The following is a 23,472-nucleotide window of genomic DNA, read 5'->3' as shown; positions in this document are numbered from 1 at the left end:
CAAACTTACTGTCAACAGAGTACTAGAGATAACTAAATAACTAAAACAGAGACTGGCAAACTTTTTCTGTAAAGGGCCAAATCGTACATGTTTTAGGCTCTACAGGCCATATAGTATCTGCCCCAATTATCCAATACTTCCTATATAGGAAACTCAATTTGTAAACAAACAGGACTGGTTGTATTTCAATAAAACTTTATGTACAATGACATCTGAATTTAAATTTGTCACAAAATATTCTTTAGATTTTTGCCCAAGCATTTAAAGATATAAAAACCATGCTCATAAGCTGTAAAAAACAAGTGGCAGGCCAGATTTGGCCTACAGAATCTTTGTTTGCTTACTAACGCTGTGAAGCAAACAAAAAGTTTCCATTTCTTCTTTAAATAATGATCTACTCTTACTTTTAGTTGTAAATTACTCTTCAAAATAAAAGTCATCCCCAAATGCAAAGCTATTATTTTAGCCGAGCATGACTGCATAAGTATTAGGAGAAAATCACCATACTTTAAGACAATAACTTTATTGGGGTGCCTGGGTGACTCAGTCGGTTAGGCAATGACTTCAGCTCAGGTCATGATCTCGCAGTTTGTGGGTGCAAACCCTATGTTGGGGCTCTGTGCTGAGAGCTTGTAACCTGCTTCGGATGCTCTGTCTCCCTCTCTCTGTCCCTCCCCGACTAGTACTCTATCTCTCTCTCAAAAATAAACATTAAAAAAAAAAAAAAAAAAAAAAATGACTGGAAAGCCACACACAATGTAGATATTCTACCTAAGTGAACTCGACTGTCAGTCTCATGAGATCCTCCAGTTATGGCCTTTGTGAATGTAAGATACTTACTGAATCTGGAGATTTAAAAGAACTTCCATCATGGCTGGGATGAGGTGAGGTGGTTTCTGCAGTATATGCAGATTCTGGACTTGGTACAGGAGAAATTCTTCCCAACGTTTGTGCAAATTTAGCTTCCTTTTTGTTTGAAATAAGGTAACTGATATCTTTGCTGAGAAATTCTTCAACTCGCTAAAGGAAACCAAAGTATTTTCAAATAAGCCATATAAACCATAGACTGTTTCATATTTTTAGTATAAAATGCAAATTTAATACGTTGTAATGATTTGTAGGGGCGCCTGATGGCTTAGTCAGTTAAGGGTCCAACTGGCTCAGGTTATGATCTCATGACTGATGGGTTCCAGCCCCACATCGGGCTCTGTGCTGACAGCTGAGAGTCTGAAGCCTGCTTTGGATTCTGTGTCTCCCTCTCTCTGCCTCTCCCGTGCTCACACTCTTTTATCTCTCTCAAAAAATAACACATTAAAAAAATTTTTTTTAAATTTGTAAATTGGGGGTTTTTATAAGGTGTTCTTTTGACTATGAGTTCTGAGCAAGTACAACGGGAGTTCCAATAACAACCAGCATGGGCTAGATACTATTTTTAAGTACTTTATATATCCCAATTAGTTTAATCCACAACTCCATGGTCCTAATATTGCTAATATCCACATTTTGTGGAGAAGAAAACTAAGGAGAAGTTAAGCGACTTGCTGCAGGTTACAACACCAGTAAATAACAGAACTTGAACATAGGTATTGTGACTCAAGTCCATCCTCTAAAGCACTACAGTTCAGTAGAACTTAATGCAATAATGAAAATGTTCTTTACCAGCATATTGTCCAATATGGTAGCCAACTTGCCACATTTGGCTACTGAGTACTTAAAATGTAACAAATGTAACTCATGTGACCAAGCAACAGAATTTTAAATTTTACTTAAATTTAAATAGCCACGTGTGCCAGATGGCTATCATACTGGACAGTACAGCTCAAAATCAGTTATAACATCTTTATGTATACGAGGGGACCCTTACCCTTTGAGTCTAAGGTCAAAGACAATTACCCTACTAAAATTTTTGAAAACCACTGTTTAAATGCCTGAATTTATAAATGCAGGTACCAAATGTCAACATTATCAAAGATCATTCCCATCCAAGGACAGGAAAATTAAAGTAGACATAAATACTATCAATCATTAACTATTTCCATAAATGAAAAATTTCTAAAATATTTTAAAAAGCTGTATCTAATTTCTATAGGATCTTACAACATAAATGGAAATAACAATAAAAACAGCAAAACATGTAACATGAATTAATTCCATCTAAGCATTAAGCAGAATCTGCTGCTTATACCAGTGGCTAGATGTAAATCACTATTTCCTTTTTTCTGAGCAACATTTCATCAACTAGTAAATAAGATATTCACATTTATTAATTCCAGGGATTATAAACTCAAATGCCTACACTTGCCAGCAGGAATATAAATTCACAATTTACACATCAAATGCTTTCTTCATTTTCATAAATATGTGGCTTCAGTGCTGCCAGAGGTTCCAATTTTTCAAAACAAGCCCAATCTCCTATATATTTTTTAAAAATTGTGATAAAGTATATGCAAAATTGACTATTCTATTTTTTAGTGCACAATTCAGTGGTATTAAGTACATTTACAATGTTGTACAACCATTACCACTATACACTTTTAGAACTTTTCCATCATCCTAAGCTGAAATTCTGAATCCATTAAACAGCAAGCCCCCCCCCCCCCATTTTTTTTTTTCTCTTCCTATCCCTTCTTAACCTGTGTCCTACTTTGTTTCTATGAATTTAACCATTCCAGATTCTTCATACAGGTGGAATCATGTACTTGTTCTTTTGTATTTGAGTTATTTTGCTTAGGACAGTGTTTTCAAGGTTCATCCATACTGTGGCATGGAAAAGGATTTCACCCCTTTTCAAGGTTGAATAATATTCCATTGCAGGTATAGACCACATTTTGTTCATCCATTGATCCTGATGAAAATTTGGGTTGTTTCCACCTTTTGTCTATTGTGAATGCCACTATGAATGAACATATCTCTTCAAGGCCCTCCTCTCAAATCTTTTGGATATAAATTGTTTTCCACGCAGTTGCACCATTTTATAACTCCAACAGTGCACAAGGGTTCCAAATTCCACACATCCTTGCCAACTTATTTTTTTGACAGTGACCATCCAAATGGATGTGACATGGTATCTCCTTGTGATTTTGATTTGTATCTTCTTAATGATTAGTGATGTAGAGCATCTTCTCATGTGCTTATTAGCCATTGGTACATCTTCTTTACAGAAATGTCTATTTTAGTCCTTTACTCATGTTTTAACTGGGTTGTTTTTTGTTGTTGAGCTACAGGTGCGCTTTATATATTCTGGATATTAACCTCTTACCAGGTACATGATCTGCAAATACTTTTTCTTCCCATTTTGTGTGTTTTTGCCCTCTTGATAATATCCTTTTGTGCACAAACGTTTTCATTTTTATGAAGTTCAATTTATCTATTTTTTCATTTATTCTCTGTGCTTTTGATTTCATATCCAAGGAATCAATGCCAAATCCAATGTCATGAAGACTTTTCCTTATATTTTGTTTTAGCTCTTATGTTTAGGCCTTGACCCACTGGTAATTAATTTTAGCATATAACATGCATATAGCTTCATTTTTTTAAAGATTATTTAGAGAGAGAGAGAGAGCAAGCGAGCAGGAGAGGGGAGCAGAGAGAGAGGGAAAGAGAGAATCCCAAGCAGGTGTCAGGCTGTTAGCACAGAGCCTGAAGCAGGCTTGAACTCATGAACCGTGAGATCATGACCTGAGCTGAAAACCAAGAGTTGGACGCTTAACCGAGCCACCCAGGCACCCCATATTTTAAATATACTCTTTCCTAGGGGTGCCTGGGTGGCTCAGTCAGTTGAATGTCCGACTTTGGCTCAGGTCATGAACTTGCGGTTTGGGAGTTAGAGCCTCGTGTCAGGCTGTGCTGACAGGTTGGAGCTTAAAACCAGCTTCAGATTCTGTGTCTCCCTCTCTCTCAAGAATAAACTTAAAAAAAACTTTCAAATATACTCTTTCCTCTATTTAGTTTGTTGACTCTACCTGGTATATTCCTACTAGACTTTCAAGCCTTAGGTTAAACTCTACCTGTGCAATGATTTCTGAAGGCAAAGTTAATCATTTTCTTCTCTGTATTCTAATGGCAATTTCAACATAATTTCTGTTAGACACGGACAATGCTATATTGTAAATGATTTAGGTGATTCATATTCCCAAAGACTAAGCGCAGTATAGTACATCTTATTTTTGCATCTCCAGCAGCTAAAATAGTGTTGGTATATGAAAGATACCAGTGAAACAATTCTGTAATGAATTTGCACATGCCCAAATTATAATCAGTCTTCAAAGCAGAGTTAAAATTGGGTCTGCAAATAAGCTTCCAAAATTTCTCTACTGGAAGTAATTTCTCCCTCCTGTTGACACTGTATGTTGTGTTACAATTAATTGTGCCCATGTAATCTCTACCAAGATCAGAAGTTGAAGGCAGGATGAACTTAAGATTCATTTTTGAATCTACCAAAACACTTAATACCATGCCCTATAGAATTGATTTAGTTTCATCAGTCTTCAATTTGCTAGCTGTTGCTGAATTTAGGTCTTTTCAAGAGTAAACTCAAAACTTATTTCTGAGTCACTGAAGGTTACAGTGAACATCAGATAAGGAACTCTGTCCTCAAAGTTCATGATATGGCATTTGTCCTTACATCTCTGTTCTTCTCCAACTGCCTTATTTCGGCACAAAATGTTTAAATATGGGCCTAAATGTGGTTGGTTCCATGTCCTTTTTAGATGGTTTTACAACAGTTATATTCCTTGCCACTACTAAAATATATTTCCCCAATAGGTCAGACTTCACTGCTGTGTTTTCAGTGGTTGAATGTCTCAGAAGTGTACTCTCTAGATAAATGGGGTATGTTTTCATTAAGAGTAGACAAAACAAATTCATAAAGTGGACAAGTACAGAAAAAAAACACTGGTAATAATCTGAAGATCAATTACAAAATGAAAAGGGTCTAAGTAATCCTAAAAAATGCGTTAAAAAGCATCAGCCTTTCAAGGAATATCTATTCAACTAAATATTCCTTAACGTTGAGCCCTAAAACTCTTACTGTCTAGAGGTCAAGATTCTTTTATAGTTCATGTAAAAGATGACCATTACCAAAGTTTTTTTTTTTAATTATACAGATGGTAAAGTGCTAAGAACAGAAATCAGGACATCACTAAATTATTGGAAAGATAGTGTAGGGGAGACATCATAACTTGATAAAAAAATTTTTTTAAAAGCTAATCAATCAGGGGCGCCTGGGTGGTTCAGTTGGATAAGAGTCCGACTGTGGCTCAGGTCATGGTCTCGCAGTTTGTGGGTTTGAGCCCTCGTCGGGCTATGCGTTGACATCTTAGGACCTAGATCCTACTTTGGATTCTGTGTCTTCCCCTCTCTCTCTCTCTCTCTCTCTCTCTGCCCCTCTCCCGCTCATACTCTGTCTCTCTCTCTCTCTCAAAAATAGACATTAAAAAAAGTTAATCAAGTTTAGTTGAAAATCCACAGCTTGAGGGAAAAAATCTGGAAATTTATGCTCTTAATATACTCTTCACTTCATTGGTCTACTTCAAACCATTTTAGGATAAAATTTGAATTGTATAAAACCCAACTATTATCAAATGCCTAAGTTAATCCAAAACTTGTTTCTTGCAAGTGCCTCAGGAACTGCTGTAGGAATGAGAGAGAAAGGAGGCAGAGCAAGCATCCCTGCACTAACCTTAAGTGCAGTTTTATATAGAACAGTTTTCTTTTTACTGGCTTTATACACTGTGGACTTCTGAATGATTTTGCTTGAAGAGTTCTGCTAAAAATACAAATCTAAAATCACTGATTTATATCATGTAAGTTAATGGGTTATTCATATTTGAGAAAGCTGTGAAACTAAACCAGAAAGCTACTTTGTAGCCATTAATTCCTAAAGGAAAAGAATAGTGGAGTAGCATGTCAGTCTGGGAATTAGGCTGATCCTGTACTGGGCCAGTCATTTCACTTCCCTGGATGCTTAAGTACTTACTACCTAAAACGAAGGAGTCTTTGTTCCAAGGTGGCAGGCCTATAAGACATGATCTTTAGGAATGCAGTCATAGGGTCATTATGACACGTTACTGCTATGACAAATGTGACAATGTTTTAATAACATGAGTAACAAAGTAGAACAGCTTTTCAAAGATAAATAAGTAAATATCACACCAACAAACAATTCCAAGAAACTTGTTACATGTTCCTCTGCAAATTTCTGTTCTAGAAATGCCAGGATTCTTTCGCTTATTCAAAGGTATTGACCTCAACAAACTCAAAGTGCAGCACAAACCTTTTTTTAAATAGGACGAATTAGGAAAGAAATTAATGACTTCTTAACCTCACTTGCTAAAATTTGCCCAGTGTTAACCTTATTCCTAAGAAAATCTTAGAATTTTCCTCAAACTTTCTAATTATTTAATCATTTAGTCAAAGCGTAAGGTAGGAAAGAGGGCTTTTAAAATTGTTAACCCAAAATTGTTCCCTTAATGACATTCATTCTGTTGAGACTGTTACCACTGAGAGTTAATTTTAACTCGTTGTGGTTTGTAGAGGTTTTTTCCTTGTTCTGTAAATGACATTCTTACTGTTATGCTAGTCCAGACAGATTTATGTAGCTCCCTAATAATCACAATCAAGGAGCTGCTGCTCTCTGGAGGACATACCAACATAATAATGAGAACGCAAGCAGAGGTTCCACCAGGCCAAGGGAGTCACAGTTCTCAAACTTCGTGAACTTTACATTAATCACAGAAACATAAAAGTTCTATTATGCTACAATAGGTTAAAACAAATAATTTTTCATTGATGATAAACAGCTCATAAAAATTTTAAGCTTGGTGATTACATGATTATGTTTCCCAAAATGAGTATCTTCAAGGATTTCACAGTAGAAAGTACTAGTCACAAATTATTCCTTTGTCAAAATGTATAGTTTTGACTTACCCCTCCCAGATCCTGAATGTCCTTTTGCAGTTTTTCAGATACGGTGACAGAAGGTAAGTCAATGTAAAATATTTTTCCCCCTAGTGGCTTATATTTGGATTTTTCTGGTTTGTTATCAGTTTTCATAGATTTTAAAGATGATCTGTTTTTTTCATTTTTGACTTGGATTCCACCTGTTGTTTAAAAAATGTAGAATTAGATGTTTTATATGGACAAAAAAATTTCTACTATTTTAAAATTATTTCTTATAGAACATTATACCACAGAGGAGAAAAAAATCTTTATAATCCCACCAATTAAACACTCAATAGCACTTTTTAAAAATCATTTTTAATGTTTATTCATCTTTGAGAGAGAGAGAGAGAGAGAGCAAGCGCACAAGCAGGGGAGGGGCGGAGAGAGGGAGACAGAATGAGAAGCAGGCTCCAGGCTCTGAGATGTCAGCACAGAGCCGGAACCTGGGCTCAAACCCCTGAACCGTGAGATGGTGACCTGAGCCAAAGTCAGAGGCTTTAACCGCCTGAGCTAGGCACCTCCACTCAAAAGCATTTTAACATATTTCTTTGTAGTACCACCTAATAAAAAACCAAAATACCATACTTATTTTCACAGATATTGTAAAATAATTATTGTTCTAGCCAAAAGTTGAATCTGCAGGAAATATTTATGTATTTGTTCATATTTTTATGTACTTCGGGGGAAACTACATAAAACCCTTTTGAAAGATTTTCCTCCTTAGGATGCAAACTCCGTGAGCTATTTACTCACACATATTTATGGAGCATCTGCCATTCTGTTGAACACTCAAAATTGGGGCTTAAAATGTTTAACACTTTCCAATACAAGAAACCTGTTACCCACGATGACCTAATCCTCAAGATGCCGAAGTTTAGTTTCCTATAGAGTTTGTCTATATATTAAGAACTCAATGGTACATTTTAAGACCCAAATCACCATTCACTTCATTATTTCCCCTGAAAACATCTGAAATCGAAACAACTGCCTCAAAAATTAACTTTCAGAATACAATCCGTTCGTTAAGATGGAGATTCCTATACACGTACTACTACATATACTAGACACATTAAAAAGAAAACCTTGGGAGGATGCAATGCACCTACCATACAAAGTCATCGAAAATGAAAATGTTTGTCTATAATGCTGAAACAGCAAAGGTGTATTTGAAATACAAATACTATCCCTCAACTTTATGAGTGAAAAATAAATACATTCAAAAAGACCAAAAACCCACCCACAGCCACCCAATTTAATCAGGAACTTAAAAGCCACGAACACCTCTGCTTTCAAATAGAGGGCTCGGCGGCAGCCTCAAAGGGCCTGAGCTGAGTCTCAGCATCTGTCCGAGGCTCGGCGAGGTCCCGGGTCCGCACATTGTTTCCTGGTTTTACAATCAACGGCACAACCGGGAATCTGGGGCAGCGGCTAGAGCATGAGCAGTGCGAGGGGCCTGGATGGGATCCGTTCCCTTTCTGAGGCAAAGCCCTGGACAGAGCCTTCCTTCAGGCCACAGAGAAGGACGCACGAGCCATAAAAGAAAAGGAGCAGAGACCCCCGGGGGGAGAACTCCAGAGAATCAAAGGTGGAACCACGAGGAGAGGGAAGGATTAAAGGGACTGCGGGGGCGGGGGAGGGGCTTCATACCCTGGAAATGTCCTTTGCTGTGGATCCTCATGGCTACGGAGTTCATGGCAGCCGCCCGGCACCTACATACTGGGTTTGGGAGAGTGTCGCGCCGCGCGGCCACGAAAACACAGCGCGTCGAGGCCGATTTTTCCGCGGGTCGCCTCTTCCCTTCCGCAGACTACCACACCCACGCAGCAGAGATGCCGCGTCTACCGTCCGGGTTTCCGGGGCCGGGTTCGGCTCCAAGGCGCGGAGGAGGAAGAGGTAAAGCACAAACGAGTGGGCTGCGGCGGTTGAAGATTTGAAAACGCGTCACGCGGCCGCGGCGCCCGTACGCGCGCCCCGCCCTCTCTCACGCCGCGCGCCGCGCCCCCACGTGCCTGCCTCCTGGCGCTGCGCGCCCCGCCCCCACGGGCCGCGTCTCCTCCCCTCGCCCCTCCCCCATAGCTGTGCCGTCCAGACCAGTGGTCACCGCTCTCCGCTGGTGGCTTTGGGTCCCACCGCTACCGTGGAGTCCTTGTGGCTCCTTGTTTACCTAACGTAGTGAATGCAGTTAGCCCAGGTGGCCAGCCCAACCCTCCACCAGGGTCATTCCCGCCTACTAAGATTGCCGGGACCGCTAGCCCTCCAGCTTCCTCCTTCACCAGGTACGCTCCTTGCCCACGGGTCGGCTGTCCCGGAGGCTGGAGGCGTGGTGGCTGCGGCCGAACTAGGACTCAGCCTCCCGCCAGGCCGGGCTGGTTGGCAGCGGCAGCCTCTGCCCGGCGCGCCCCGAGTCGCGGAGCGAGGTTTTCCTGCGGTCATCGCCGACCCAGCCGGCCGGAGACAGGCCAGGCCGCAGAGGGACTTCCAGGGCGGGAGCAGCCTGTGGGGGGAGGGGGGCGTCAGAGCGAAGGTCGGGCCAGGCGACTCGCAGCCTAGAGCGAGTTCACGTCGCCTTGTGCCATTTGGTACTTGACTGTGTGCTGCTCATTTGGTCTCTGTTTTCGTTTTGTGGAGTTTATTTCAACAATAATAGAAAATGGAATTTGAAATCTCAAGCTTTAGGGTTTGGGGTCTGGACCGGCCACTTAGCAGCGTGTAACTTTTGGTTAAATTACCTAATCCCTTTGAGTGCCAGTTTTTTTACTTGTAACATGGGGATAATAATGGGATTACAGAAAGGATTACATTAAAATATGTTGTAAAGTAAAATAATTTTGTAAGTGGGAAAACGCTTCACAAAAAAATTATTTTGGGTTTGTTACTGCTTGTAAACTTGTGAAGGAGGAAAAGGATTAAATCTTGTACCATTTTGCATTCATTAACTTCTGGCCGTAATAGTCACTCATTGTATAATGGTTGATTTTCGAACTAGTGGAGGTCAGGGAGGTTAGTGCCAATATCACCGTTTCACCGATGGGTACCTTAAAGCATAGGATTGTAATAACCCTTAACCAAAATGGAGAATACAAAGAGGTGGTTCAGGTTTGCTAAGGGAAATGAGAGTTCAATTGTGGATGGCTTTAGGTTGAAGGACCTGGGGAGAGAATCATGAAACTATATTACCAATCGGTAATACTTGTTTGTAAGGTAGGAGAGATGGGGGGTGGGGGGTGGGGGGTGGGGGAAGGTAGTGAAGAGAGGGAAAAGATTGGTTTGAGAGACCTAGACACCCTCAGCCAGAGGGTGATGCGGAAGAGGTTATCAGATCTTGGGAGGCAGATGGAGGTATAGTTTGAACAAAGCATTCAACATGAGAATTTCTGTTTGAGGGAAACAACCTATTTCCAAAATGTAAACCTACAGAAAGAGCACAAGATTTTTATGTTTATTAAAAGCTTTAGGATTGAGAAACACGAATATAGAATGCAGTTAAAGTCATTTAAGGAATGACTTTAAGGAAAGTCATTTGAGGAAATGACATTACCCAGGAGGGCATGTGAAATAAGAGAAGCAGTGATGAGCAGACCATGATGAAATAGTGAGAAAGATGGAGAAAAGGTCGTAGAGGTGGGAAGAGAATTGGGAACGAAACTTCCTAGAAGTCACAGAATTACAAACATTGGGCTCTTCACTGTCTGGCTTTGGGTAGTTTTTTTTTTTTTTTTTTTTTTTTTTGGCTTTGGGTAGTTTTGAACCTTAATTTTAATCTTTGAAAAGGCTGTAATTAATACTTCTGAGATATTATGAGGATGAAATGAAACATTTTTCAAAGCTTAACTAGTATCACAGAGAGCTTAGTAAGGGCTATTGTTCTGGTGAACTCTACACCAGCTCCTCCATCTTCAAGATTTCAAGAAGGCCAAGACTTGAAAAATAGGCCTGTCAGTAGATGACTAAGGTTAAGTACTAGATAAAAACAATGGCCTTGACGTGGAGACAGGTTCAGTGTACTCTTGAAAAAATTAGTGTAGGGAATTAAAGTGATAGGAAGGGAAAATAGGGTCTTTGGAAAGTTTAGGGGATATGGGAAATATTTAAACACATTTCTATTCAAGAAAATAAAAAATGAAGCTCATTTTATGTTCTAGTGAAAACCGAGTTACCTTTCTTATTTATAATAATGAGGAAACAGTAACATAGTTGTACCATATGGTTTTAGACACACCCTTTACTTCATTATAGGTGATAATGACAAGCTATGAATAAGCAGAAAGTCTGTTTTACTGGTGTTAATAAGTTTCTAATCTGTAACTCAAGGTTAATTTAAAAAAAATATTTTTGGAGCTCAAATCTTTCAGTACCTACAGAAAAGACTTGGTCATGTGTCTATGCCCTGTATGCATAGAAACCCCCTTACCTATCATGTCAGTAATCAGGCTGTTGATAAGATGATAAACTTTATGTTACAGTATATCTTAGGGTATGCTTCAGGTGAAGGGTATACATTCAAGAAGAACTGAATGGGGAAGGGGCAAGGTTATTTGTGTGAGAAGTTTGTTTAAAGAGTTTTTTTTTTTTTTAATTTTTTTTAACATTTTATTTATTTTTGAGACAGAGAGAGAGAGAGAGAGCATGAACAGGGGAGGGTCAGAGAAAGAGGGAAACACAGAATCCGAAACAGGCTCCAGGCTCTGAGCTGTCAGCACAGAGCCCGACGCGGGGCTTGAACCCACGGACCGTGAGATCATGACCCAAGCCGAAGTCAGACACTCAACCGAATGAGCCACCCAGGCGCCCCTAAGGAGTTTTATTAAGCAGGGGCGCCTGGGTGGCTCAGTCAGTTAAGCAGCTGACCTTAGCTCAGGTCATGATCTTACAGCTCCTGAGTTCAAGCCTCAGGTTGGGCTCTGTGTTGACAGCTCAGAGCCTGGAGCCTGCTTCGGATTCAGTGTCTGCCTCTCTCTCTGCCCCTCCCCCGCTCATGCGCGCGCTATCTATCTCTCTCTCAAAAATAAATAAACATTAAAAAAAATTTTTTTTAAACTTTAGAGTTTTATTAAGCCAAGTTGTAGAACATTGAGCAGAATCATGGTCTAATTAAATGAACATTTGGCTGTGAATCAGGAGAAATGAATTCCACTCAGTATTGACTCTATTCCTAAGAAGTTTTATTACCTTAGGCAGTTTCCTCATTTGTAAATGAAGACTGTACCTGCTCAATCTACCCTACAATTTTTGTGATTATGAAATGAGGCCTAATCTTTTTCAGACTACCTCTCACCTATCCAGATTTAATTTTTTTTTTAATTCTAGAGCCTAGGCAAATGAATGAATTTGTCCATTCTTCTGTAATAGTCATCACTTTCCTATTTTCTTTCTTTTGCTTAGGACTCCACCTGTTCCTCTTCCCTGTTCATACCAAGCCTAGCTTAGATTGAGCCTTTATCTCCTGCTAATTTGAGGCCTTCAGCAATATTCGTATTTGATTCATTTGTTAACTGTTGGTATATTATCTTTTGAAATGTGTTCTCTTGCTATCTTTTAAATTTAATTTTCACATTTTATAATCTCAATATCCTGGTGGATTAGAGAATTTAGGGGTTTTTGAAGATTATGTTTTTAGTTTCATAGGCTAAGCATATGAAAAGATAGGTGTGGCACTGATAGGTGTGGTCCATGTCTCAAGTGAGGGTGGGCTGGAAAACCAGGGAAAATTCAGTGGATCAAGTCCTTGAACACAACCTCAGTGAAGGGTAAAAAATGGAGAATTAGCAAGACAGGAAGATTCAGAATTTGAAAGTGGATTCCCTTGAGACAGTATAATTCAGAGGCTGCTATGGCATCTATAGGAGGATAATGAGCTGGTTCATAAGTGATACATCATGTTCTGAACTAGATTGTAAATTCCTTAAGGGTCATACAGGATACTATTTGGCCATGACTATAAAATAGTCTACATATTTATCTCACTTCTTTCCTTATGTATTGATTGAGCACCTACAGTGTGCTATGATCAGTGAGAAAGGTTTACATAAGACCCCATAGAATTCTCCTTATGTAAATTTTTAAAATTTCTATAATATAGTAGTCCCTTATCTGCATGGTCCAGAAGCAGATGATCTTCCTTCTGATCTATTGTCAGAAGGTCAGTGGTAGCCTAACACTACTTCGTTCACCTCACTTCATCAGATCATACAGACATTTTATCATCTCACATAATCACAAGAAGGATGAGTACACTATAATAAGATCTTTTGAAAGAGCAAGGGACCATATACACATAACTCTTATTACAGTATATTGTTATAATTCTGTTTTTAGTTATTGTTAATTTCTCAATATGCCTAATTTATAAATTAAACTATGATAGGTGTGTATGTATAGGAAAAAACAGTATACGTTGACTTTGTTATTACTATATGAGGTTTCAGGCATCCACTGGGGGTCTTGAAATGTATCCGCTGGCAGATGAGGGGAGACTTCTGTATTCCTGATAATCCATATACAATAAAATGCACACATTTTAAGCATACAGGATGAATTCTAATAAATACATATATCTATGTAATTTATTCTAAAATCAAGGTATAGAACATTTCTGTTTTAGAAGGTTATTTCATTCTTCATTCCGTTTTCTCATCCCATCAGAGGTAACCAGTTCTCTGGTTTCTATTAGCATAGTTTTTCCTATATTTCAACCTAATATAAGTGAAGTCATATAATTTATATGTTGTAACTCTGAATTATTTTGCATAAAATAAACCTTTTATGATTTATCCATGTTGCTATATGTAACAATAGTTTATTCCTTTTTATCACTGAGTAGTATCCCATGGTGTGAATATAGTGTACCTGGTGATTTATATTTGGATGGTTTCTTCTCACCTCTGACTGTTATGAATAATGCTGGCATGAACATTTGTTCATGCCTGTATAGGTCCTTTTGTGGACATATGTTTTTATTTTTCTTGGAATTGCTGGATCATATGTTTACTGAATGTTTAACACCATGGGAAATTACTGAAGTTTTTGACTCTGCCCTCCAGCAATGTATAGAAGCCCCAGTTGCATCCTAGTCTGTGAGAGTGAAGAAATACCTCACCTAGTTTTTAAAAAAATTGAGGTGAAATTTATACAACATAAAATTCACCATTTTAAAATGTATAATTTAGTGACTTTGAGTGTATTTATATTCTTATGCAATCATCAACGCCATCTAATTCCAGGACATTTTTAAAACTTTAAAAAGAAAGCTGATAGCCATTCGGCAGTCATTCCCCTAATCCCCCTCTCCTCAACCCCTAGCAACCATGAATCTGCTGTCTACATATTTGCCAATTAAGAAAGTTTCATATAAATAGAATCATAAAATATGTCTTTTTGTGTCTGGCTTCTCTCATTTAGTGTAATGTTTCTCAAGGTTTACCCATGATATAGCATGTATCAGTACTTCATTCTTTTTTTTTTTTGTTTTTGATTGGGTAAAATTCCCTTGTAAGGATACACCACATTTGTTTATTTATTTCTCAGTTGAGCATTCAAATTGTTTCCACTTTTGGCTGTTATGAATAATAATGCTCTGAATATTTGTGTACAAGGTTTTGTTAGGCTGTGGTTTTAGTTCTTCCAGGTATATATCTAGTGGTGGAATTGCTTGGTCATATGAAAATTCTGTGTTTAACATTTTGAGAAACTGTCAAACTTTTCTACAGTGGCTGCATGATTTTACATTCCCTCCAGTGTATGTAAAAGGTTTCCCATTTCTCCACATACTCATCATTCATCAGCACTTAATGTTTTTTTTATTTTTCATTTTTTGAAATTATGCCCTTCTTACTGCTATGAAGTAGTATCTTGTATCTATATGTTATGCTATGTTCACCAGAAGTATAGGTAGCTACCATATGATATCATAGAATCCTATCACAATACCATTAGCGGTTATTTCCTGTTTCTCTATATTCTGTATCCCAGTACCATATTCAATCCATAACTGAAAGAGTATCTCCCACTCCCCTTCACCCATTTTGCCTATTCCCCACCCACTCCCTCTGGCAGCCATCACTGCACTGTACTTATGAGTCTGTTTATGCTTTTTGTTTATTTGGGTTTTTTTTAATGTTTCACACATAGGTGAAATCGTATTTGTCTCTCTGATGTATTTCAATTAGCATAATACCCTCTAGGTCCATCTGTGTTGTTACAAATGGCTCAGTAATGGTTCTTTATATATATTTACGTATATGTATATATACACCATGTCTTCTTATAAGTTCATCTGTTGGTGGATATTTGGGTTGCTTCCATATCTTGGCTATTGTAAGTAAGGGTGCAGTAAACATAGGGGTGCATATATCTTTTTGAATTAGTGTTTTTGTTTACTTAGAGAAATACCCAATAAGTGGAATTACTGCATCCTATGGTACTTTTTTTTTTAAAGTTTTGAGGATCCTCCATACTGTTTTCCACAGTAGCTACACCAATTTACATTCCCACCAACAGTGCACAGGGATTCCTTTTTCCCTACATCCTTGCCAGTACTTGTTATTTCTTATCTTTTTGATTCAGCCATTCTGATGGGTAAGGTATATCTCTCTGTGGTTTGATTTGCATTTCCCCGATGATGAGTGATGTTGAGCATCTTTTCATACGTCTGGGGCCATCTGTATGTCTTCTTTAGAAAAATGTCTATCTGGGTTTCTGCCCATTTTTTAAATCCTATCAGTTGTGTTTTTGGTGTTGTGTAAGTTCATTTTATATTTTGGATATTAACCCTTTATTGGGTAATCATTTGCATATATCTTTTCCCATTTAATATATTGCCTTTTAAAGATGGGTTTCCTTTGCCATGTAAAAGCTTTTTATTTTAGTATACTCCTAATAGTTTATTTTTGCTTTTATTTCCCTTCCCTGAGGAGACCTCTACAAAAATGTTGCTATGGTTGATGTCAAGGAACTTACTGCCTACATTTCCTTCTAGTTTTATGGTTTCAGGTCTCCCATATGAGTCTTTAATCCATTTTGAGTTTATTTTTGTGTATGGTGTAAGAAAGTGGTCCAGTTTCATTCTTTTGCATGTAGCTGTCCAGTTTTCTCAGCACCATTTATTGAAGAGACTGTCTTTTCCCCATTGTTTATCTTGTCCTTGCCTCCTTTGTCATACTTTAATTGACCACTTGATGAAATGTGGGTTTATTTCTGGGCTCTCTGTTCTGTTCCATCAACAGATCTGTGTCTGTTTTTGTGCCACTTCCATACTGTTTGGATTATTACAGCTTTTTAGTATATCTTAAAATCTGAAATTGTGATATGTGATACCTCCAGCTTTGTTCTTCCATCACAGGATTGCTTTGGGTATTCCAGATCTTTATGGTTCCACACAGATTTTGTTATTATCTATTCTAGTTCTGCCAAAAAAAAAAAAAAAAAAAAAAAAAAAAAAAAGTGCTCTTGCCATTTTAATAGGGATTGCATTCAATCAATAGATTGCTTTAGGTAGTATAGACATTTTAACAATATTCTTCCAATCCATTAGCATGGGATATCTTTCCATTTAGTTGTGTTGCCTACAATTTCTTTCATCAGTGTTATATAGTTTTCAGAGTACAGGTCTTTCACCTCCTTGGTTGAGTTTATTCCTAGATATTTTATCCTTTCTGGCATAATTGCAAATGGAATTATTTACTTAATTTCTGTTTTTGCTAATTTGTTGTTAGTGTATAGAAATGCTACTGATTTCTGCATGTTAACTTGTATCCTGCAGCTTTACTGAATTCATTTATTCTTTTTTTTAAACCATTTTATTTATTTATTTTTTAACATGAAATTTATTGTCAAATTGGTTTCCATACAACACCCAGTGCTCATCCCAACAGGTGCCCTCCTCAGTACCCATTGAATTCATTTATTCTAATAGCTTTTTGGTGGAGTCTTTAGAGTTTTCTATATATAATATCCTGTCATTTGCAAGTAGTGACTTCTTCTTTATCAATTTGGATGCCTTTTATTTCTTGTCTGATTCCTGCAGCTAGGACTCCAGTACTGTGTTGAATAAAAGTGGCAAGAGTGAGCATCCTTTTCTTGTTCCTGATGCTAGAGGAAAAGCTCTATATTTATAAGGAAAAGCTCTCTATTAATAATGTTTGCTGTGGATAATTCATATATAGCCTTTATTATGTTCAGGTATGTTACCTCTAAACCCACTTTTTTGAGAATTTTTATTATGTATGAGTGTTGGATTTTGTCACATACTTTTCTGCATCTGTCGAAATGATCTTGTGATTTTTATCATTTGTTTTGTTGACGTGGTATATCACAGTGATTGATTTGTGAATATTGACTCATACTTAAATCCCACTTGATCATTGTGAATGATCCTTTTAACTTATTGTTCAGTGTGGTTTGCTAACATTATGTTGAGGGCCTTTGCATCTGTGTTCATCAGAGATAGAGGCCTGTAGTTTTCTTTTTTTGTAGTGTCTTTGTCTGGTTTTAGAATCAGGGTATTGTTGGTCTCATAGAATGTATTTGGAAACTTTCTTTCCTCTCTGTTTTTTTGGAATAGTTTGAGGACAATAGGTGTGAACTCTTCTCTAAATGGACTTTTGTTTGTTGGGAGTTGTTTGATTACTGATTCCATTTTGTTACTAGTAATTGGTCTGTTCAGATTTTCTATTTCTTTATTCAGTTTTGGAAGATTGTATATTTCTAGGAATTTATCCATTTTTTGTAGGTTGTCTAAATTCCAAACATATAATTTTTTATAGTATTCCCTTAGAATGTTTTTGTATTTCTCTGGTGTCAGTTGTTACTATTCTTCTTTCATTTCTCATTATGTGTCTTTTTTTTAAATGAGTTTTATCAATTTTGTTTATATTTTTAAAGAACCAGCTCTTGTTCTCATCAATTTTTTTTTCTTTTTCTGGTCTTTATTTCATTTATTTATGCTCAAGTATTTCCTCCCTCCTACTCATCTTGGGCTTCGTTCCTACTAATTCCTTTAAGTATAAAGTTAGATTTTTTTGATAATTTTCTTCTGTAGGTAGGCCTTTGTTGTTATCAACTTACCTTAGAACTGCTTTTGCTATATCCCAACGATTTTGGACCATTATATTTTTGTCTAGATGTATTTATTTATTTATTTATTTAAAAAGCATTTTTCTTAATTTTTTTTTATTTTTGAGAGAGAGGGAGAGACAGAGTGTGAGTGGAGGAGGGGCAGAGAGCTAGGGAGACACAGGATCCAAAAGAGGATCTAGGCTTGAGCTGTCAGCACAGAGTCCAACGTGGGGCTTGAACCCGTGAACTGCAAGATCATGACCTGAGCCGAAGTCTGATGCTTAAATGACTGAGCTACCCAAGCTCCCCTAGTCGTATTTTTTAATTTCCTCTGATTTCTTGGTGACCATTGTATGTTTCTTGCCATGTTGTATAGCCTCCATGTGTTTGCATTTTCTCTCTTTTTTTTCTTGTGATTAATTTCTATTTTAATACTGTTGTGGTTGGAAAAGATGCATGTTATTCCACTCTTCTTAAATTTATTGAGACTTGTGGCCTTAATGTGATCTATCTTGGAAAATGTTCCATGTGCATTTAAAAAGAATATGTATTCTGTTTTTGGATTAAATGTTCTGTATATACCTGTTAGGTCCATCTGGTCTAATGTCTTGTTCAAAGACTGTTCATTTTTCTTATTGATTTTCTGCTTGGATGATGTATTCATGGATATAAGGGGTGTTAAAGTCCCTTACTATTACTGTGTTACTCTCAATTTCTCTCTTTATGTTTGTTAATGTTTGTTTTATGCATTTAGGTGCTCCAGTGTTGGGTTTGTGGATATTTACAACAATTGTTATGCCTTCTTGTTGAACTGCCCCCTTATTATTATGTAAATACTTTGTCTCTTATTACAGTCTTTGTTTCAAAGTCTGTTTTATCTGATTTGAGTTTTTACTCAGATCAGATACCAGCCTTTTTTTTCTGCTTCTGTTCGTATGGTGTCTTTTTCCATCCTTCCACTTTCATTCTTTATGTATCTTTAGGTCTGAAATATAGTCTGCATATAGATGAGTCTTGGTTTTTTATCCATTCCGCCATCCTATGTCTTTTGATTTGAGCGATTAGACCATTTACATTTGAAGTAATTTATTGATAGGTGTGTACTTACTGCCATCTGTTAATTGTTTTCTGGTTATTTTTGTAATTCTCTGTTACTTTTTTTCCCTCTTGCTGTCTTTCTGTGTGATGACTCAGTAGTGTTTTGATTGACTTTCTCTTTATTTTTATTTTTTATTTTTTGGAAAGAGAGAGGAAAAGAAAAAAAGCATGAGCAGGGAAGGGGCAGAGGGAGAGGAAAAGAGAGAATCTTAAGCAGGCTCCACACTGAGTGGAGGGGCTTGATCTCACAACTGTGAGATCATGACCTGAGTCAAAACTAAGAGTCAGACACTTAACTGACTGAGCCACTCAGGAGCCCTGTGGATGATTTTTAAATTTACATGAGAGACCACAGGGCCAAGAACAGCCATGACATTTCTGAAGAACAGGTAGGGTGGATTTACCCTACCACAGATATAAGCGCCTATTACAACTACATAATAATGCAGTGTGATAAGGTTTAAGTATGGATAAGTTTAACAGAATAGAATAGAGAGCCTAGAAACAGTTCCACAAAGCACCTGTTTAGAGGAGAAAAGAGGGATTATTTAGTAATTGGACCTGGAGAAAATAGTTACCTGTTTTCATCTGGAAAATGATGCAATTGGCTCACTATTTCACATGCTTTTTAAAAAATTCTGCTTAAAGGTGCCTAGGTGGCTCAGTCATTTAAGTGACTGACTTCGGCCCAGGTCGTGATCTCACAGTTCATGAGTTCAAGCCCCATGTGGGGCTCTCTGCTGACAGCTCAGAGCCTGGAGCCTGCTTCAGATCCTGTGTCTCCCTCTCTCTCTGCCCCTCCTCAACTTGTGCTCTGTTTCTAAAAAAAATGAGTAAACATTAAAAACATTTTTTTTAATAAAAAATTACACTTAGATTAAAGAATTAATATCTGTTCAATAGCACAACTTCAACACACCTAGGGAGGCATATGTTTTTTGGACTTTTAAGGAAGGAAAGATTGCTTAAAGAGGAAACAAAAAGGTATTGTCTATAAAGGGAAAGATAGATAAACTTCACTACATTAACAATATAAGAATTTTGATGCTGGGGGCACTTGGGTGGTTCATTTGGTTAAGTGTCCAACTTCGGCTCAGGTCACCATCTCTCTATTCACGAGTTTGAGCAGTGCGTCAGGCTTTGTGCTGACAGCTCAGAACCTGGAGCCTGCTTTGGATTCTGTGTCTCCCTCTCTTTCTGCTCATCCCCCACTCACACTCTGTTTCTCTCTTTCTCTCTCTCTCTCAAGAATAAATAAATATTAAGGAAAAAAAAGAACTTTGACCCTTCTCTTATACCATACACAAAAATCAACTCTGAAGTGGGTTAAGATTTGAATATAAGATCTAAAATTGTAAAACTAGGGGCGCCTGGGTAGCTCAGTCGGTTGAGGTCATGATCTCACAATTTGGGATTTCGAGCCCCGCATCAGGCTCTGTGCTGACAGCTCTGAGCCTGGAGCCTGCTTTGGATTCTGTGTCTCCCCCTCTCTCTGCCCCTCCCCTGCTCACACACACACACACACACACACACACTCTCTCTCTCTCTCTCTCTCTCTCTCTCTCTCTTTCTCAGAAATAAAATAAAAACATAAATTAAAAAAAAAGCAGTTAATATATTTGACTGAAAAAAATTAAAAATTCTGATGATACAAAGTATGTGTTGATTTACTGTCCTCCAACTTGGGTATTGCCCTAATCCTTTTAACTAAAGCCTCTTCATCCATTGTTTGGTTGAGTATTATTTTGTCACTAATTAAATTTATTTCTTTCCCCAAGAAGGGCTCGTTCATTATTCATGCTTGAGAATGTTTGCCTTTTATACTTGAAAATCACCTTGGCGGTGTATACCAAACTATTAATACCAACTTAAGTACTGTGTAGAATGCAGAAAAGGTGTAAAAAATAGGAGCTGGGGGACTTGGGGAAAAAGCTTTTCTTGCAGAATATTTCTTTACGAAATATACTGAGTTTACAGGATATATTAATGTTAAAATCATCTCCCCCAATAGTCTGTGTGTTCCCTGGAAAGGGTAGAATAGCTGCCACTAGAAGAGTAGAAGGATGCAAAGAAAAAAGATAAGTAGGATGATAGGACTGTAAGGAATTTAAAACACTGGAGAATATAAGTTCTAGACGGTCCTCAATGATTATTACTTCCCACTTTTTCACCATCTGCCTCCAAATCTGTGGTTATGTTGTTCATTTTTTCCCATATTATTTTTCAGATAAATTGAAAAAGAGACTAATTTTTCAGATCTCGTTGTTAAGTAGATTATGATCTTATGAAAATTGCTGCTATAATTTTTTTAAAATACTTTTCTATTAAGAAGAAATAAAAAGTCCAATAACCTTAATTCTGAGTTCTCAAATGTTACAACTGAATTTCTGACTTACATTCTATATAATTCTATATAATTGTTAGAAATATATCAGTTTTTTTGACTCTTTTTTCTGGTTTGAGCATATTCAGGTTAACAACTTTGCTGGAAAGGATGTCAAAATAAAGCATTGTAGGCCTTTTTAGTCTTCTGGAGGAGGAGTACACCTATATTCTAGCATATGTTTATTATTTTTCCACTTAACTATGTTCAAATAAACAAATGTTAAAAGTATTTTCTTGGACTTGACTTGAAGTTTCCACATAAATTTCAGGAACTAAAAAAATTTCATTGTTCAAATTTTCCTGTATACAGAAAAATACAGAACAGTGAAAAACTTATGGTATATTTACCACCTAGATTTAGGAGTTTGTTTGTTTGTTTGTTTTGAGAGTGTGTGCACAGCAGGGGAAGGGTAGAGGGAGAGAGAGAATCCTAAGCAGGCTTTATGCCTAGTGTGAAGCTCAATCCAAGAGTCAAACTCTTAACTGACTGAGCCACCCAGGCACCCCAGCAGATTATTAACATTAGTATATTTATTTGTTCTGAAGTATTGTAAACTACAGCTATTATAACACTTTAGCTTTTAATACTTACACTGTGACTCTCTTAAAAAAAAAAAAAAGACACTTCTGGGAGCGCCTGGGTGGCTCAGTCGGTTAAGTGTCTGTCTGACTATTGATTTCAGCTCAGGTCATGATCTCATGGTTGTGAAAGTAATCCACATTTGGGATGCGCTCTCTCTGCCCTTCCCCCTTCATGGCACACGCTTACTCTCTTTCTTTCTCTTTCTCATTCTCATTCTCTCTCTTTCTCTCAAAATAAATAAATAAAAATTCTAATTGAAAAAAAGACTTCCAGTATAACCATAGTACTATTATCTCATCAAACAAAATCAATAATAATTTTTTAATATCTGATATGTAGACGATGTTTAGATTTCCTTATTTACCCTTAAACTGACTTTTAAAATTTCATTTATTTGAATCAAGATGTATTTGGTTGGTAACTCTCACAAGATTCCCTTATACTAGAACAGTTCTCCCTCCCCTGCTTTTCTCCCACCTTAATTTCATTTGTTGAAACCAAGACAATAGTCCTATAGAGTGTTACAATTTCTCCTATTTTGTGGTATTCTTAACCATGTTACTTGAGTCTCTGAATTTCCTATAAATTGGAACTTAGATCCGGTGGATTGTTTAGATCTAGATTAAACTTTTTTCCTAAAAAATACTTCATAGATAGATAATGCTGAATACTTAATTTTGCAGCACAAAATCTTACTGACTCAGTGATGCTAAGGTTAATCAGAGTGTGCAGGTTCTAGAATTGTTTTTGCTTTTTTTTTAGCAGAATAAATTTACTGTGGCAATATTCCTCAAAGTGTGTAAAAGAGGATACTCAGTAAATATTTGTTGATTTGTCTTTTGGTTTTTTTTGCATACTCCTTTCCTTAGGTTCTCCTTTTCTTGTGTGAAAAAATAAGACAATTACTTTCATTTTTCACTACAGATTTTCAGCTACTGATGTTACAAACAAAATATTGCACCATAGAGTTGAGGAAAAGACTTAAACCAGGTGAGTAGTAAGAAAAGTCCAAAGAAACAATAAGACTACCATTTTTATGAAGTTCATTATTGGGATGATTGATAAAATTGGAATATGAACCATAGGATACTCTCTAAATTAAGTTTCCTCAATTTGATAATGTTACTGTGAAATGTAAGAATATTCTGAGGTAAGGCACCTGGATGACTCAGTTGGTCAAGCATCTGACTTCGCCTCAGGTCACGATCTCACAGTTTTTGCTTTCGAGCCCCAGGTCAGGCTCTGTGCTGACAGCTCAGAGCCTGGAGCCTGCTTCAGATTCTGTGGTCTCCCTCTCTCTCTACCCCTCTCCCATCATTTTATAGATGATTTAATGCTCTGTCTCTCTCTTTCTCTCTCTCAAAAACATAAACATTAAAAAAAATTTTTTTAAAGAATATTCTGAGGTTTTT

General features: G+C 37.2%; 2 protein-coding genes across 6 annotated transcripts in view; one reads left to right on the top strand and one right to left on the bottom strand.

The window, feature by feature from the left end:
• DBF4 (DBF4 zinc finger) overlaps nucleotides 1-8,885 on the bottom strand; it is a 30,512-nt gene extending 21,627 nt beyond the window's left edge. For 2 of the 4 annotated variants that reach the window (XM_042917024.1, XM_042917040.1), the window contains exons 1-4: nucleotides 8,590-8,885; nucleotides 6,928-7,100; nucleotides 5,681-5,767; nucleotides 841-1,020 (exon numbers count right to left, since the gene is read on the bottom strand). In XM_042917024.1, the coding sequence (XP_042772958.1) occupies nucleotides 841-1,020; nucleotides 5,681-5,767; nucleotides 6,928-7,100; nucleotides 8,590-8,635 (486 nt within the window). In that variant the 5' untranslated portion in view covers nucleotides 8,636-8,885. The remainder of the gene's footprint in view (nucleotides 1-840; nucleotides 1,021-5,680; nucleotides 5,768-6,927; nucleotides 7,101-8,589) is intronic. The other 2 variants (XM_042917032.1, XM_042917047.1) reach the window with 2 other exon arrangements.
• A 128-nt stretch (nucleotides 8,886-9,013) lies between these two features.
• SLC25A40 (solute carrier family 25 member 40) overlaps nucleotides 9,014-23,472 on the top strand; it is a 52,803-nt gene continuing 38,344 nt past the window's right edge. For both annotated transcript variants that reach the window (XR_006196687.1, XM_042916990.1), the window contains exons 1-2: nucleotides 9,014-9,218; nucleotides 22,985-23,050. The gene's annotated coding sequence lies outside the window, so the exon portion shown is untranslated. The remainder of the gene's footprint in view (nucleotides 9,219-22,984; nucleotides 23,051-23,472) is intronic.

This window comes from Panthera leo, chromosome A2 (genome assembly GCF_018350215.1).
Source record: "Panthera leo isolate Ple1 chromosome A2, P.leo_Ple1_pat1.1, whole genome shotgun sequence".
NCBI classification, from domain to species: Eukaryota; Metazoa; Chordata; class Mammalia; order Carnivora; family Felidae; genus Panthera; species Panthera leo.
Note: the sequence above shows the minus strand (reverse complement) of the source record. Positions and strands in the feature narration are given on the sequence as shown.